The sequence below is a fragment of the Ovis aries genome, chromosome 17, assembly GCF_016772045.2.
Source record: "Ovis aries strain OAR_USU_Benz2616 breed Rambouillet chromosome 17, ARS-UI_Ramb_v3.0, whole genome shotgun sequence".
NCBI lineage: Eukaryota > Metazoa > Chordata > Mammalia > Artiodactyla > Bovidae > Ovis > Ovis aries.
In genome coordinates this window covers 50,324,618-50,343,410 of record NC_056070.1, presented here as the reverse complement: position 1 = coordinate 50,343,410, position 18,793 = coordinate 50,324,618, and the positions used below count along the sequence as shown (strand labels likewise).

General features: G+C 45.3%; 1 protein-coding gene across 1 annotated transcript in view; it reads left to right on the top strand.

The window, feature by feature from the left end:
- TMEM132B (transmembrane protein 132B) overlaps positions 1-18,593 on the top strand; it is a 403,125-nt gene extending 384,532 nt beyond the window's left edge. Inside the window, 4 exon segments of the mRNA XM_027980250.3 lie at positions 6,422-6,627; positions 8,554-8,824; positions 11,344-11,535; positions 12,892-18,593. Coding sequence (XP_027836051.2) covers positions 6,422-6,627; positions 8,554-8,824; positions 11,344-11,535; positions 12,892-14,040 — 1,818 coding nt within the window. The 3' untranslated portion in view covers positions 14,041-18,593.
- The last annotated feature ends 200 nt before the right edge of the window (positions 18,594-18,793 follow it).

Here is an 18,793-nt window from a genome sequence, read left to right as displayed (position 1 = left end):
CAGGATGTCTGGCTCTAGGTGAGTGGTCACACCGTCGTGGTTATCTGGATCATTAAGACCTTTACTGTACAGTTCTGTTTATTCTTGACACCTCTCCTTAATCTCTTCCATTTCTGTTAGGTCCTTGCTTTTTCTGTCCTTTATTGTGCCCATATTTGCACCAAATGTTCCCTTGGTATCTCCAGTTTTCTTGAAGAGATCTCTAGTATTGCATTTATATCTATGTGTGTCAAGTTTGTCTGTCTCCTCCACTGGATGGTCAGCTCCGTAAGAGTAGGGACTGTAAAAAAATAAATAAATAAATAAAAATAAATAAATAAAAAAAAGAGTAAGGACTATTTTTATCACTCTATCCTCAGCACCTAGGACAGTTCCTGGGTCTTCACTGACATTAAATACATATTTATCAAAGGAATGAATGATTTATCCTTATTTTACAGATTAGAGGTCTGTGACAGAAAAAAGCTATGTCAGACTACACTGGGTCTCCAAGCTTGCTCTCTCCATCCTCCATTGATAGGATGGGAGGGTGTACGAGCTGGAAATTTCAGGTACCCTCGAGTTTACGAATGGGGCATCCGAGCCTGGAGATGGAAAGTGACTTATTCAGTGTCATGAGGGGAAGAGTTGGATGAGGACCCAAGTTACTGGCCTTCAGTCTGAGGCACCGAACTGCTGTTTGCACCTCCCTCACCCCGGACTTGAGCACTAACTATCAAGCTAGTCTGAACTAATCCATGCTGTTGCTGCTGCTGCTAAGTCACTTCAGTCATGTTCGACCCTGTGCGACCCCATAGACGGCAGCCCACAAGGCTCCCCCATCCTTGGGATTCTCCAGGCAAGAACACTGGAGTGGGTTGCCATTTCCTTCTCCAATGCATGAAAGTGAAAAGTGAAAGTGAAGTCGCTCAGCCGTGTCCGACTCTTAGCGACCCCATGGACTACAGCCTACCAGGCTCCTCCGTCCATGGGATTTTCCAAGCAAGAGTACTGGAGTGGGTTGCCATTGCCTTCTCCGGAACTAATCCATACCTCCTGCTTAATGACACATCACTGGTGGCTTGGGGCCAGCGTGGAGGGAGTGATGGGCTCAAAAGGGGCATGAGGGATCTTTGGGGATGGTGGAAGTATTCTGTGGTTGAGTGTGGCAGTGGTTTCATGGTGCACGCACCACCCAACTCATCCAGCTGTACCCTCCAAATGGATACTGTGCATTGAACTTAAATTACACCTCAGTGAGGGTCATAAAAAAAGTCCCAGTGTGTGTACTGACGTCTCGTCTTTCCCAGTCAGGCCCTCCTTCTATGGGCTGTATGATGAGGGTAACACACACTGTAAGGAGCCCTGTGCCCCCATTCAGAGGACCTCTGCCCCATCACCAGCTGCGATCCCTGCAGGAGGTGCCTGTCCTGGGCCTTACTTTCCCCATCTGTAATGTAGGGACAAAACACTTCATGAACAGGGTATTCAGAGGAATCAATGGCTATCATCCTATGTAAAGTTCTAAAAAAAAAAAAATGCATGATGATAGTAAGCACTCAATACATGATAGCTATTGGTTTTCTTTTTTTTGTATTTCTTGAAGACGTAAACCCTCAAGGTCAAATAAATATTTTTTGAGTACCCGCTGCTCCTGTGGGTTTCATAATGCACTTGCTCAACTTGGTAATAAATACAGAATGTTTAAATTGATGACAGTTGAATTGAAAGATGTTTTTTTCTTTACATGCTTCCTTTTTTCCTATCTTCATATGGAATTCAGCATTTATTATGATTTGTGAAACATATTCTTTTATTATATAGCTTTCCCTCCATTACTCAGATCTTTTTATTCTTCAGTAATGCTCACACATAACATATATTTATAAAATTAGAATGAGTGTGTCCATATAATTTTAACTCCATCATTTTTCACTAAATATTATTTCCTGATTATATTTCCCTTTCCTTAAATTTTATTTAAATTTATTGTATGATTCCACGTTTCATTTGTGTGCACTGTTATTTATTGAACTAGGCATTTCATACAGAATATTTTTTATTTTCATTATAAACAGCACTGCAGAAGGCACCCTTTAATTTTATTCAGCTTAAACAAACACCGTTTACGCTTCTTAAACTGCTGTTGCCAAGTTGTCAAGGAAGTAGACGGCAGCCATTACTCTTGACTGTGTGACTTTTTTTTCTTTCTAACTCATTTCTGCAGGTCGGGGGAGAGGTCAGGAGGGAAGCCCTATAGTCTCTGTGGTGTAGACGCAGATACGTCAACAGTGTGGCAGACTCAGAGGGAGGGTGCTGATACACAGACTCAGTTCTTGCTTCTTTTCTAAATAGAAAACGAAACCAATGATGGATCTTACAAGATACCCAAAGGAAAACTATTTACACCGTGTTTGCCCCTATTACTCTAAAGTACTGTAACTGCAGAAGTGTGATTTGACAGTAGAGCGGTGAACCTCTAGAGGCAGCCTTCCTGCGATGACATTGACAAGCCATCTGGCCCATGCTCACAGATTAACGTGGCACGAGCCGTCAATTTCCGTCTTCACATTTCCGTCCCCAGCTCTTCTTACATTAGAATACACAGCATTTGGTGTGGCTTCAGGGCCTCAGAGAGCCCTGGGGGTATCCTTACGGTGAGTGGTAGGAACCTGACTCTGATCCTTACCTTGCAGTGTCCGTCTGTCTGTCTGCTTCCCCAATACACATGCCTCTACAATGTGACATGACACAGAAATCTCCCTTTCAGTTCCTAGCCCAAAGGCCAAACTCATCGCTGGAAATCCAAATTTATCAGATTTTTTTACCTCAACTCCCTGAGTATTTGGACTAGGTTTCTTCTACTTGTCTGCCTCCTCTCATGATATCCTTAATGTGATAACCTGGTGTACATCACCTCGTCCCCCTTCTTATCCAGATTCAGGCTACTCATGGAGCAGAGGAATGAATGGGACCCAGAGGAAACTGGTGACATAGTCACATTGAACATCTAGTTATTGAACACTTGCTATCTGTCATCTCTGTGCTAGAAGTAGAGACACAGCAGATGAGAGGAGACAGGCCCATGGCCTCAAGCAGGTTACTTTCAGGTGGAGAGCAGGGAAAAGAAACAAGTAAAAAATAGCCAGGAGCATTCAGAGAGTGATAAATATTGAAAAGTAAATTATAAAAGACAACACAGAGCAATCCAGAGTAACTAACATAGTGTGGTACTCCGTTGCTCAGTCGCGTTTGACTCTGTGCGACCCCATGGGCTGTAGCTTGCCGGGCTCCTCTGTCCCGGGATTTTTCAGGCAAGAACACTGGAATGGGTTGCCATTTCCTTTTCCAGGAGATCTTCCTGACCCAAGGATGGAACCCACATCTCCTGTTGTGTCTCCTGCTTTGTCACGTGGGTTCTTTACCGCTGAGCCACCAAGGAAGCCCTGTTCTTATGATTGGCTGGACAGAAAAGAGGAAGGGGTTTGTGTGTGTGTGTGTGTGTGTGTGTGTGTGTGTGTGTGTGTGTGTGTAATGGGGCAGGGGTGCTGGTGTGGGACTGGATGGCCCAAGACAGTAGTTCTGTCTGCCTCAGACGTGAATGACAAACAGATCTTAGTCATTCAGTCATGGGAAGGTGGTGGCAAGGTGTTCAGTTGGGGATAAGTTCAGGAGAGCTCCAGGGAGAGAAGACCTGTGACCCACGAGGGAAGAGCCTGTGCAGGGGCAGGGAGAGGAATGCAAAGGGAGCCTGGAGAAGCTGGCAGTACCGTGTCCTTAGGTCTTGTAAGCTGTAATCAAGATTTTGGACTTTGTCCTGTGTAGCGAGGGAAGTCTCTAGAGGGAACTGGCATGAGCAGGCAGAGGAAAGAGCAGGTGTCAGCAGTCCTGAGGGCTGGCTGGCATCGTTACACACATAGGCAAAGCCCTGGGAAGTGATGTTCCCTTTCTTGACACTGGATTCAGTCTCGGTCCAATGAAGGTCATGGTGCCTGCCACACGCAATTATTGTGGGGATTAATGCTTCCAGAGAAGAGGAAGAACCTCACAGCCAGTGAGTTCCTGTACCCATAAGAGATCCCTACTGCAATCGATTCTCATTATTTACACTAGTTATGTCCTATAAAGTCCCTGCAAACACTGAAATAACAAATACTAAACCATTCCTTCTAGAGGAAACACACACATACGTGCATCTCACATAGGTTATAATAATCCTGCAGATTCAGGAGAGTTGAGGTCTCTACTGGAGGGAGGGAGGTTGGGGAAAGTTCTAGCAATGGGTGAGGACCACGTGAGCTGGGAAAAGGTGAGGGCAGAACCTTAACGCATCCATCGCAGCATTCTTGTCAGTGAGGAACGCTGTTCTCTTGATAGGTCTGCTATTGCCACTGAATCCAGGGATGTTTAGGGGTCTTATCGCATGTCTCCCACTGCAGTGCTCTGGAGGGAAGGCAGAAGTTTCTCTAAAACAGGCCTGCCACCCAAGGAAGGGTAGTTGGCTCAGCATTCTGTCGGCCTCACAGGATTTTAAAACAAAAACACAGCTCTCCACTCGTTTTTCTGCTTTAATTGAAAATCTTAACTCTGGTTGCTCGCTTTACAGTCCTGGGCAAAACAATACAGATTTACGTCCCACAAACATGCCTTAAAAGACAGCTGATTTGCTTGGTTCATCATTTTTGTTCTCTCCTTTAGGAAGTAAAGCAGACAGAGAGAGATAGGCGAAGTGGATTCTTTTACACTTTGAAGAGTGATGGAAATGTCTCTTCCGACTCCCACTGGAATTTCAGGGGGAGAGACACATTAACTGCCACTTTCCACTGCCATCTGGGGGCAGAATTTTTGCTGCTCAGAGTAGTGGAGCCTGGGGTCAGGGGACTCTGGAGGGCTAAGCTCTGAGAGGGTGGGAAAGCGCTCCCCGAATGAACTCAGCCTGATGCGCAGTTACCCATCAGTACCCCTGTTTATTGCTTTGTAACCCACAGTTGTCAGGTTAGTGTCGCTGTGGCTTCATCCCATCTTCCTATTACTGGCCTTGCTTAATTCTGCTTAAAGATTCCCAGAGATATCAGTGACATGGTGAGGTGGCAATGACAGGGGCCTGTGTCTGTGATTCTGATGTAAGAACGTAAGCATCATTTTCGTTATTGTCTCCTCAGTCTTTGATTTCACTCCACTGTGAACCAAGCTCATCTTTTCCTTCTTGTGGAAGCAAATACACATTGATGTCCTTTTTCTAGGGGGAGAGGACAGGTGGTGATAATTCATCCCAAACAACATGGAGGTTTGCTCTTAGAGTTTGCACCTTGACACTGATGGCATTGCTCTGGGCCGTTCACCTGGTCACATGGAGGAAGCAGCTGGACCTGTGCCCTGGGGCTGGGAAGGGAGGCTGGGCCGCAGGTACTGATTCAGGTGAGGAAAAGAAGGTCATGAGTGAGCCTTCACTTGTGGCTTGGGAAACAGGCCTCTTGGGGGCACTCCAGGTGAGCTGGGGACCACTGCCAGCAGGCCAGTATCCCTAAAAGTAGTGTGTGACCTTGAGCCAGCGACGCATCACATGGCTGGCCTCGGGTTCATCTGTAAAATGAAGGTTGCAGGCCCCAGCAGTTGTGTGATTCTGTGCTAAACTGATTGTGGCTTTTGTGTCTTCTGCCCATAAAGTGATGATCTCCCCCTCCCCATCCAGATATGTAAAAGACATTCATTCTTCTGATGGTCTAGGCGAGAAAGCCATCAACATTTTCCTTGCTTCTCTGGAAGATGTGAAGTGCCGCAGGGGCTTACGTTGTCTGATACCTAACCTGCGAATGCATCGTGTTAAAAGGGTGCCTGCCCCACGTGCTGAGTCAGAAGTCCATAGCAGAATGCCACATCCTCATCTCCATCCTGTAAAATTAATGCAAAATGTAATGGGGCAAAAATAGTTGTATCCATATTTCTGATGCATTTCATGAGTGTATTTCTGCAAGGGTCTTAATCTAGTGCAAAGCTCTCTTGGTTTTTCTCAGAAAAAAAAATCCCTTTTACGGCTCAAATGAAGTGTTGTTTTAGTAACATATGGATACCTTTTAAACATCTTCAGATACAGCACTTATGCTGCACCTGGGGTTTGATTAGTGGTGGTTTGAGTACATAAAAAGAGGTGAGGAAAAGGAAAAAAACACACAGAAAAGGCAACAAAGGTTATGGAACGCCATTAAATTATGTTTATGGTTTTACTGTCAGTAGTTTGTAATACAGAATGGTTTTCCTGGAGTCCATTTGTCAGTATTGTCACCAATTAGTGCCTACAAATTACCTTTTGTTCAAGCCACATTCTCCTGGTTGTCTTGGGGCCGCACAGATCAGAGCTGTTGCGGTTCATGAGCTTTTACTGTCAGGTTGCACATGTGCTTTTTCTGCTGATGCATCTGGCGATTCTGTCCCCTCCCCCAAGGTCTCCAACGGCTGTAATTCAATTTTTGTGAATGGGAAGGAGATGAAGAGCAAAGTGGACACGATCGTGAACTTCACCCACCAGCACTTCACCTCCCAGTTAGAGGTCACGGTGTGGGTGCCCAGACTCCCCCTGCAGGTTGAGATCTCGGACACGGAGCTGAGCCAGATCAAAGGATGGAGGATCCCAGTGGCCTCCAATCGAAGGTGAGGAACTAAGGGTGAGGGGGTGACCCTCAGAGGGGGCTGTGGATCTGAGGCTCCTGGGGCTCAGCTCTGAGGCAAAACGTCCTCAGGGACTGAGCCTCCAGCAAAACTGCATCTACAGTGGGCACTAATGGGAACAGAGTTAAGATGGATCTGACTTGGGTCCTTACTCTGACAGGTGGAAATTGTAATAGGGATAATATAGTCAGCCCTCTACATACAAACCCTCGTGTTGTGAACTTTCACAGATGCCAATGCACGTTCGCATAGTCCCGTCCCATAAACTAGTTCACGTGTCCGGCATGTGCTGTCACACGGGCACATCTCCTACGAATGGCTGTGCTTTTGTGTACTGTACAGAGTACAGTAGTACAGGGTCTTTGTTTCAAGCCCAGGATGTCCGGAAGTGAGCATAAAAGCAGGGGTGACGTAGCTGATATTGTTAAGGAGTGCCAGCTGTTGTACTGCACTACTGTACTTTTCAAGGTCCTGTGCTGCAAGATTAAAAATACTTTCTTTATTTTCTGTTTGTTTTTATGAATTATTTGCATGAAAAGTGTTATAAACCTATTACAGCAAGCTACTCTAAAGCCCATTGTGTTAGTTGCGTACCTAGGCTATCATAGTTGGACTTACAAACAAATTGCACTTAAATGAATGCACGCTTGGAACGGAACTCATTCTTATGTAGTGGGTTTACTGCCATATTATCTACCTCACAGAATAGTTGCTAGGATTCAATAAAATGATGCAACGCATAAGAAGCACACAGCACAAGGCCTGGCATTTGGGCAAGAGCTCTATTTCCTGCTGCCCTAGTGTTCTTTCCTGCATTATCCATTCTCAGTTTCCTACTAGAAAATTCAACCATCCTTAGTGGAGCACAGTACAGTGGCTAAGCTGTGAACTCTGGAATAAGGTCACTAAGTTTTCACTCTGGCTTTTCCGCGTTTGGGTGTCTCTGGTGGCTCAGATCGTAAAGAATCCACCTATAATGTGGAGGACCTGGGCTCGATCCCTGGGTTGGGAAGATCCCCTGGAGAAGGCAATGGCTACCCACCCCAGTGTTCTTGCCTGGAGAGTTCCATGGACAGAGGAGCCTGGCCGGCTACAGCCAGCCCAAGGGGTTGCAAAGAGTCAGACACAGCTGAGCGACTTTCACTTTCCCGTGTATAGCCGTGCGACCTTGGTCAGGTTTTTTTAAGTTCCCTCTTCCTGTTTCTTCATCTACAAGTTGGAGATGACAGTAGAGTGGCTGAATAGAGTTGTTCCAAGAATTCAGTGAAGTGATACACCCTGCAGCAGCCAGAACTCTAGAGATAGCATTTATTCACTTTACAGGAGCAGGTAAGGCAGGACCCGGCACGTATTCCAACTCAGGACATATGAGCCTCTGCCCCTCCCTCCCCTGACATAAGACCCAGCCCACCGAGGGCCCCGCAGACCAGTCAGCAGCCGCCAAGCCAGGTCCTCTCATGAGGGACGCCGGACAGGTTCATCTCGAGGGGAAGTTTGTGGAGTAGTGAAGCCAGAGAAGGTTTCTCAGGGCAGGTCATGGGCAGGCAAGTGGAGGAGAACTCGTGTCAGGACAGGGGGAAGGGCCGGGGTGCCGAGGAAGGAGGAGAAGTCAGGATGTGCGTGTCAGACGTGTTTCAGTTTTGTTAGCAGCTGGGCCTGGGCGGGGCTGATCCCCAGCCCTGGGCGAGTGAGGCAGGGCCGTGGCAGCACATGTGACGCTCAGTGACCACTGCACAGGGTCTGGGAGTAAAGAAGCAGCAGGTGGTGGGTGACCGCTGGTGAGCACTCTGGCAGGAAGGAAATCCAGTTCACACGAAGCATCACAGTCATGGGGAATCTGGACAAGGAGGTAGGGGAGACCCTTCTTCACCAGGATAACGTTGGCTCTGCTGTGTGTGTGTGTCCCAGGCCCACCCGAGACAGCGAAGACGAGGAGGATGAGGAGAAGAAGGGGAGAGGGTGCTCGCTGCAGTACCAGCACGCCCTCGTGCGCGTCCTCACCCAGTTCGTGGCCGAGTCCCCTGACTCGGGTCAGCTGAGCTACATGCTGGGCCCTGACTGGCAGTTTGACATCACTGACCTCGTGATGGATTTCATGAAGGTGGAAGAGCCGAGAATCGCTCAGATACAGGATGGCAGGACACTGGTGGGCCGGGAGCCGGGCATCACCACCGTGCAGGTACAGGCACCCAGCACTCACCACCTGCCCCAACCCTGGTCTGTGTTGATAAGTGTCCAGGCAGATGCTGGAGGATAGCGTGTGTGTGTGTGCATCAAAGACTTATGGGCAGTGATAGAGGGTTTGTTAATTCTAACAGTTCAAACTCAAATTAAATTTTGTGTTACTGTTTTTTTTAAAAGATGCTTCCCTGATAGTCCAGCGGTTAGTGGTTAAGAATCTACCTTGCAGTTCAAGAAACATGGATTCAATCCCTGGACAAGGAACTGGAATTCCAGTAGAATTGAAACAACTAAGCCTGTGGGCTCCAGAGTCCGCTAGCCACAACTGGAGAGTCCGTGTGCCCCAACGAAAGATCCCACATGATGCAACTAAGACCCCATGCAACTAACTAACTAAATGAATGCTTTTATAAAAGACAATAGAATTCACAAAAATTCACAGAACAATTGAAAGATATAAAGTAATGATAATAAAATTATGTTGTATTTTCCTCCAAAGGTCAAAGTCATTTTCAAATCTTATTGTCTAGAGTAGCAAATAAAAACCTTGAAGAATAATCAAAGAAAAATGTTTGCCTTTTAGAGAGCTGAGAAAAAATATCTCATTCCTTTTACCAAAGCTAAATTTAACGCACAGTCTAAGCAATCTTTCCCCTAATGTGATTCTTTATTTTTTATGTGTCACTAACAGAAGACAGTAGAACCTATGAAAGCTAGTTTTATTTTCCTCAACTTGAGCATTAACCATTTAGCTCTATTTTACCTTGAACAGTGGACACAAAAAATTTTTTTAAATGTATTGCACTAAAAATAATAAAAACCACTCTCCACTTTACTATAGTAACAGTAAGACTATTTTCTAGCCAGTGGACAGGATCATTCTGCAGAAAGAATGCAGCATATTTTTTAATAACAAATTAGAAAGTTACTGCTCATAGTTCACAAAGTCAGATTTTTTGGGTGTTGCTCAAGTCAATTTTTGACAAAGCTGGATTCAGTGTTGTATTCTGCATCACTCTTTCGTTGCTGTGTATCAAATCAGCCAAACATATCCCAGCATGAAGCACCGCTAATTTATTAACTCAGAGTTCTGAATGTTGGGAGTCCAGTTGAGCTTGGGGTAGCAAGTCAGGGTACTGCAAGGCTGCAGTCACAGGCTGGGCTCATGTGGGTCTTTGAAGAAGTGTTGCAAGACTGAGGACTCTGCTTCCCTGTGGACTTTCAGCCAGAGGTCATTCTCTTCTCCTAGAGGTCACCTGCATCCCTCCTTATGGAACAGATCCACCACCAGATTCTCACTCTTTGAATCTGACTTTCTCTTCTACCAGTCAGGGAGAAAGTGCTCTGATTTTAAAGGCTCGTGTGATTCCATGAGACCCACCTGGCTAACCCAGTATGGTCTCCCTATTTTAAGGCCAACTGTGCCATATCCTATAACAGAGTTGGGAGGGTGATTTCTCATCGTATTCACAGGTTTGAGAGATTGGACAGAACGTCTTTGGGGGGATAGGTCTAGAAATTCTATCCACTAGATATAACTCTTCATTTGATATTCACCCCTGATTGCGAGGGCTTCTCTGATGGCACAGTGGTAAAGAATCTGTCTGCCAATGGGGGAGACTAGGGTCTGGTCCCTGGATTGGAAAGATCCCCTGGAGAAGGAAATGGCAACCCACTCCAGTATTCTTACCTGGGAAATCCCATGGACAGAGGAGCCTGGTGGGCTACAGTCCATGGGGTCACAAGAGTTGGATACGACTTAGCGGCTAAACCACCACCACTACCTGCTTGCAAGCTAGATGGTAAATTAAGAAAAATGGTTTCTTAGGAGAGTAAGATTCTCCTTCCCACTTTGCTCACCTGGCTTATCCAGTGATGACGCGGCAGCCCACACACTGGTGATCACTGGTGCATGCGTATGTGTGTTAGTCACTCAGTCGTGTCCGACTCTTTGGGACTCCATGCACTGTAGCCCACCAGGCTCCTCTGTCCATGGAATTCTCCAGGCAAGAATACTGGAGTGAGTTGCCATTCCCTTCTCCAGGGGTGAGTGATCCATAGTCAACATCTAATGCTCACTGGAAGGAGTACGAGTAGGAAGAGATGGCTGAGCACCAACCTTTTAAAGAGCTTTTACTGCAATTCTGCCATTTTCACAACTAAGTATTATTTGTTGGAAAAATGTCAGTCTTTGGTGCCTAGTACCAAGGTAGGCAATTTTTAGTTATTGCCTCTAAATTAAATCAAGCTTAAAAAAATATAGTACTGTTATCATGATATGAATCAAAGGAAAGAAGTGGGCCGGGATGATATTTGTGCTTAAAACTCCTTCACTTGGAAAGCGTAATTGAACAGGATCATGACTTAGCACGCACACATTCATGACTTGCTCACATACACAATTTCGCTACATACAGTCACGTCACAGGAAACTAGGAGAACACTTTGGTGGGAGCATCAGCTGAGGAGTTTCGAATGGTGTAATGCAGACACTGAGGCTTCCCACTGACTCTACAGGTCCTGTCGCCCCTCTCTGACTCCATCCTGGCTGAAAAGACCGTGACTGTCCTGGATGACCGGGTCACTATCGTGGACCTGGGTGTGCAGCTGGTGGCCGGCTTGTCTCTTTCCCTGCAGCCTCACAGGTTGGACAAAAGAGCCATCGTCTCAACAGCAGCTGCCCAGGATGTTCTTCAAGCCCCACAGCAGGTAAGATTCCAGAGTCCTTTTGTTGCTGGATGATTGGGACCGCTTCTTTCTGTGTCACATCTTGCAAAGGAGATAAATAGAGCACTCATAACTGGGACTGGTGATTCTTAAAGCTGCTTCCTATTTCTTATCCAATCTGTCCTATCTCTGAGAAAAGTACTCAATGTCTTAGACCCATTTTCCTTGTATGTTCTTCTTGCTTTAGAGCAGCCTTACCTGTTTTAGACACAGTCTGCTGCTAGACCATGACCAAAGGCTCCCATATTCTTAGTTTTGCCCAAGCAGGTGCCTACTGACACTTGGAAATTTCATTTCAGCTACTTGAATAAGCATGGCATCCAGTTGCCACTGTTGACAATGATTGCCAACTTTCACACTCTCCCCCTCTTTAAACTTTGACGTGTCATTGATAAAGATACCAGGGCACTGTGCCTTTCAAGCAAACTGGTCTCAGGAGGCATCCTTCCATAAGCATGTCCAGCCAGGGCATGTTTTGCTCTGTCAGCATTGGCTTCCTAATAAGGAAAGTTCAAAGCAATATTCTCTTGAGCAGGCGCCCAATTCGTTGCACCTGAATTTGATTCAGATAAATTGTTTGATCTTTCAGAATGTTTTTAGAAGGGTCAAAGTCAAATTCTTTTGTCTGGCATGCGGTAAATTACAGTAAGTCCTGTACATACGCACCAGTTCCATTCTGAGAGTGTGTTCATAAGTCCAGTTTGTTCCTAAGTTTAACAAAATTAGCCTAGGTACCCAGCTAGCACAATCGGCTATATAGTACTGTAAGGCAGTCATTTTATAATACTTTTCACACAAATAATACATTAAAAAAAAAACAAGCAAAAAGTAAAGAAAACATTTTTAATCCTACAGTACAGTACCAGCTACATCACTGTCGCCGCTTTTACACTTGCTTCCAGACATCCTGGACTTGAAATAAAGATGCTGTGCCGCTGTACTCTATACAGTGAAGTACACGGAAGCACAGCCGCTTGCAGAGGGTGCATGCACGTGACCGTATATGCCAGATACAAGAGCTAACTTGGGTGACTGGACATGCGCACACGTTTGCATCTTTGAAAGCTCGCAACTTGGAAGTTCCTATGTAGGGGACTTATTGTAAAATACACTTTAATGCATTAGCTAAAGCATATTGTCCATTTCTTACATTAGTAGGGCTGTGGCTTATGGCTCATGCCAATTCAAGGCAAGCCAAGAGCTGTTCACAATAATAAAACATAGAAATTAATTCTCAGTTTGTATGTTTAAATAATATTACATAGAAAATCATATTTACATTTGCAGGTTTTGAAGGAACCCGATTATAACATAATGCTCTGGTTTCATTTCTCTTAGGAAGCCATCATCAGTTCTTGGATTTTGTTCAGCGATGGTTCAGTGACACCTTTAGACATTTACGATCCCAAGGATTTTTCAGTTACTGTCTCATCTTTGGATGAAATGGTGGTGTCTGTCCAGGCAAGCCTTCAGTCCAAATGGCCAGTTGTGGTTGCGGAGGGGGAAGGGCAAGGGCCCTTGATTAAACTGGAAATGATGATCAGTGAGCCCTGTCAGAAGACCAAGAGGAAGAGCATTCTTGCTGTGGGGAAAGGGAACGTCAAAGTCAAATTTGAGCCCAGTATTGATGAGCACCAGGGAGGCACCAACGATATTGAGGGCATAAACCGGGAATATAAAGACCACCTCAGTAACACCATAGATCGTGAGGGAAACCAGGAGAGAGCGGTTCAGGAGTGGTTCCAGCATGGTGCCTCTGTTGGCCACGAGGAAAATACCAACAAAAGCACAACCCCACAGTCTCCCATGGAGGGAAAAGACAAGAAGACGCGCAAGAGCGGTGGTCCAGATGCCTTCACAAGCTTCCCCGCTCAAGGGAAGTCACCGGAACCCCATAATCCTAGTGACCTCACGGTGACCTCCAGGGGGCTTACTGACTTGGAGATCGGCATGTACGCCCTGCTCTGCGTCTTCTGCCTAGCCATCTTGGTCTTCTTGATCAACTGTGTGGCATTTGCTTGGAAATACAGACACAAAAGATTTGCCGTGAGCGAGCAAGGCAACATCCCCCATTCCCATGACTGGGTCTGGCTGGGGAACGATGTGGAGCTTCTAGAGAACCCGGTGGACGTGACCCTCCCGTCGGAGGAGTGCACCACCATGATTGACAGGGGGCTGCAGTTCGAGGAGAGGAACTTCCTTCTGAACGGCGGTTCCCAGAAGACTTTCCATAGTCAGCTGCTCAGACCTTCTGACTATGTCTATGAGAAAGACATGAAAAATGACCCTCTGAGTTCCACAGGCCCCAAGAGGAAGAGGGTCAAGTTTACTTCCTACACCACCATCCTCCCAGAGGACGGCGGCCCCTACACCAACTCCATCCTGTTTGACAGTGATGACAACATCCAGTGGGTCTGCCCAGACATGGGGCTGGGAGAGTCCCAGGGCTTCAGAGACTACATGGAGAGGCTGCAGGACCAGATGTGAACTCCTTTCTCATGTTTGTATTCACCTTTATGCCTTCTGTTTTTTGAATGGTGGAGCCGTGAGTCTGATCAGCAATAGGGGATGATTTAACAGAGCTTCATTTGTGGCGGTCTGGCGGGATCCCTTTCTAAGCAGGTATCAGAGAGAGCAAAGGCAGCTGGGTTTGAAGCTAGGCACTGTCTCTGAGTCGGCCACATGTGGGTCCTAGAGAAATTCTAAGACAATGATTTTATCTGCTGCCTGGTACCAGCTCAGTTCCAGTAGAATAAACCTGACCCCACAGACATTGTTAATCATCTCGTGGCAAAACAGCCGTGTGGAATTAGAAAAGACTTGGGTTTGATTTTTCTACTCCTAGACCTTTTAAAGCACAGTGGACATTTCTTGCCCTTGGCCTGAGATTGGACATACCTGAAAGATGCTGAATGTAGCCGCCCATATTTGTTACGAGCATTGCTCATTATTTTTATATATCTTTGCACTCGCACCTGGTTCCTTTGACCTCTGCAATTCTTTTTGAAACATGAAGACAAGAGATGCCATTCTTTTCTCTGAGATCTGTTTGATTTACATATGAGTTTTAGTCCCCACGATTTGCCATGTCCTGTTATTTCCTGGGTGTCTGTGCGGGAGTTCAGGGTCTTTCCAGTTTTCCACACTTCATCACTTAGGGGCAATAGCTAAGAAGCTAATCCTCATGCTGTCTTTCCTTTTTTGTGGTTGAACTTTGTTGTCTCAGATAGGGACGTGGGATTTTACTTAAAATGTTAATGTACTGTGAGGGGGGCCATCTCCTTTACAGTTTTCTACATGATGCTTAAAAACTTTGGAGAAAAATTATGAACTGTGAACCTTTTATCTTCTGCTTGCAGGAGTCATGAGGACCTCCTTCTTGGAGTGCGTTTCCGAGGGCAAAGCAGTCCTCAAAATAGTTGTATTGATACTAATGCTTTGTGGTCAACACTGTTTGTTATCCAAACTGATATCAAGGTCTAGAAATGATACGCACAGAAAGGAAATTGCATAGGAAGTACCTTCAGATGAAACTTTTCTTTTACCAGAGCCAAACTTTATTAGAACAGTAAGTGGAATGATGTTTCAACTTAGTAATACATAGAAATCTACCCATTCAATGATTTCCACCCCACCACAAAAAAAAGCTCATATATAAACATATATATATATATATATATATATATCCCTAGTCATGACTCTGGCAGAGGTAAAACCTATACAGGGTGTACATTAATCAAGAAAAGCAATGGTTTTTTTTTTTCCCCAAAAAATTCATAAAATAAATGACTATTCCAGAAGCTTGAGAAGCAGTTGTGATGAAAAACCATAGCTATTGGGAAATTGAAATGGCAAGCAAGAGAGAGAAGAAAAAAAGCATGATTCCTGCATAATTTTAAAATAAATAATGTTTTTCAAAGAACAGCATGCCTGGTCTCAAGCAAAGCAAGAAGTTCAGATTAGGAAACTATGGCAACATTCTATTAGGATGTGATAGCTGGAAAAACAGACACTGGATGAGTATGCCTCATTCCAAGCTTTCTTGAACCATTTGCATCTCAGAGAAGTAGAAGTTTAAAGACCCAAAGTGGCCAGGACCTGCAGGAGGTGTTGAAACAGTTCCTTGACTCTTCGATGGCTGATGACTGGGCTGTTTATGAGGGTGTGATTCAGTGGTTCTCTTATAGGGTTCCATGGACAGGAACATGACAACTAGCCTCCTCCAGCCACGACATGGCAGACATAGCGTTCTCCCTGTGTCTCCTGCCCACAGGACTACAGTACATTTATAAACCATGCCTAAGTTACCAGTGATGCACTGCCTGACCTCCAGGGGCTGGTGTTCAGTTGCTCTTGTGTTTAAAACGGGGATTAGGAACTGAAGCTGGTAAGGTTGCCCAAATCTTCCAGTTCGATTGGGAAATGAAGTCAGGAGACCCAGGTATTGGCTCCCAAAGGAGTTTGCAAAGAGATGGCTGACACCTTGTAGGAAGAGCTGCTCTGGTAGCCAAAGGAAGCTGCCTCTGCTTTTCACAGGACTTGGTGGGGAGGTTGCTCAAAACCGACTGTGTAGGGCTGGAGAGAAATTCACATCCTAATGGAAGCAGAGCTGTCCATATGAGTCCTGCTCCCCCCTAAAAGATATTTTCAATTTTCTTTCCCTTTGACAGTCCAGACATAATAGGGGTTTTGCTTCTAAAACTGAGGAACCTCAACTGATGCAGGGAGTGAGTCTCACACACACAGCAGGCTGGCTCCCACTGGTAAAATGAGAGTTTCCATGGGAAGAATTCAGGGGAAGAGGAACCTACCATTGTCATGAGGAGACTTAATTCAGGAGCGTACTAGTTAGGCCACCTTCTATAGCCTGAGTGCTTGACGTGATGCAAAGAACACACTGGGGAGAATTAGAAGGAACCCTTGGTTTATAGCTCAGCTGGTAAAGAGTCTGCCTACAATGAGGGAGACCTGGGTTTGATCCCTGGGTTGGGAAGATCCCCTGGAGAAGTGAAAGGATATATATTCCAGTATTCTGGCCTGGAGAATTCCATGGACTGTAGTCCGTGAGGTCGCAAAGAGTCGGACACGACTGAGCAACTTTCACTTTCACTTGGTTTCAACAGGGCTGGGAGCTGACCGTGGTCCTGAAGGTGCCCCCTGTGGTTACGTAAGCGAGAGTCCCCCAGAGTGATGCAGGCTGCATAAACCACCTTTGCTGGCTTGTGTTGAGATTCAGCCAGCTCAAAATAAATGTCAAATGGAAGGTTTCGGGGGAAGGGTCCCTTTTACCACACAACACACACTTCCCTATACTCACACATACATACTTATACCCACGTGTGTGTGTGTGTGTGTGTGTGTGTGTGTGAATAGTGAAGAGCCAGAAATTCAGTTATTTGTGGGAATCAACACTGTCAGTTGTTCTCAGATTGGGCATGGACAACTACTCAGCTGAACAGAATTTCACTGAAGCTCTTTCTGTTCTAAATACTTCCTACTGACTAGAATCCATGTGCTATGTCTGCTTGATTTCCAACCTGGTTAATTTAAAACAAATAGGAACTATACTTCCAAAATATTTAAACTAGAATGGGGGGAATGATGTAAATTAAGTAAGTCTTGAAATACGGTTCTCTGAGGGGATGGGGGGAAGCATGCATTTGCCTGGATTTTCCAGGTTTTTATTGCCGAGATATGCAAAGGATTGGTGTCAAAAACCTGAAACAAATGATGTAGATCAAATCCCTTTCTCTCCCATAAAAACGGGATGCCCAGGCTCCCCCTGAGACAGACACCAGCAGCCTCTAATGGGGACAGCAGGCCGTGAGCTCCATGAATCACATGAGGGGCAATTCAGAGGCCACGTGAGGACCAGGTGACCTACAACCATGGAGGATGTGAAACTACCGTCTCCAGGCCAGCACACAGCTATCAAGGAGCAGCTGCCACACAAAATTACTGGAGTTTAAACCTGCAGTGTTACATTTGAGAGAAAACAAAAGACACTGGAAGTTTTCCCCGGAAACTTTCCTCAAAGAACACACAAGGTAGCTGACCTCAGAATACTCCGTATGAACCAAGAGAGAATCATTGACCCCTGGTGGTTTTCTGTTGCACACTGGCCAGGCTGCATTCCCAGACTGTAATCGTGCTTAGACTGTAGGCAGAGAGTGTTTTATTTATAAAAAATTAATGCAGGAAAAAAATGGATCAACTTTTGTCCCATTGCCACATCTGTAGAAGAAGGATTTTGTACCTGGGAAATTTTAAGTTTTAGGAATCGTGCATGTTGATCAGCTTTCTCGTCTCACTCTTTTAGAAAAATGTCTTTCCCAATGTTGGGACGTGGGGATCACAGTAAAGTTTCTGTCAGGGAAGACCACTCATTCCAACTCCACTGACCACAGAGGGTGGTACCGTCTGAATCCTTCCATCACCTTTCTACTCTCACCAACTCAAAAACAGCCTCGGATCTCCATTCTAGTCTCTGCAAATGACAAGATAGGTGGTCTATAAACCCAGCAACCATCTCCTCCCTCAAAACTGTACTATGTGTAATGTATCGTGTGTCACCTGTCATGTGAAGGAACAGTATGGGTGGTGGAAAAGTTATGCTCAAATATGGATAGCAGATATTTTTGTATGTAATATAGGCAATATACTGAAACACTGAAAGGTGTGTTGGAATAAATACCTTTTCAAATAAAAGCATGCAAAGCTGTAGCTTTTAAATGTACAGACATCCCGCTCAGAAATATCTAAACTGGTGGTGGGAAACATCAGAACTCGACATCGTGAAATGCACTGAATTAGAGGTGCAGCCTTTAGAGGGCATGGCTTCTGTTGGGACTGTGGATGGAACCTGCCAGAACATTTTGATCTTACTCTTCCTTACTTTTGGATTTCTTTTTCCTTTTTTTCTTTCTTTTTTCCCCAGAACTATTTCGGAAATAAAGTGACTTTGTTTTTCAGCATAAAGGTATATTCTAACCACAGGGTAACTCATCCTTTTTAACATGAAAATAAACATTTAAACATTCTCCAGTGGTTGCATTATTTTATCCACAATTTTCTCTTACAATTGCAGCAGCTGTATGATTTGACTATATGTATTTTTCTTTTTAGCCAGAGATTTTAATACCTTTGATGCAGCAATAAATGGAAACCTAGAGAAAATGTTTCTTGAAAGTCACAAATAGGGGGACACCCCTTCCTGGATGTCTCAGAAGGACGACTCCTA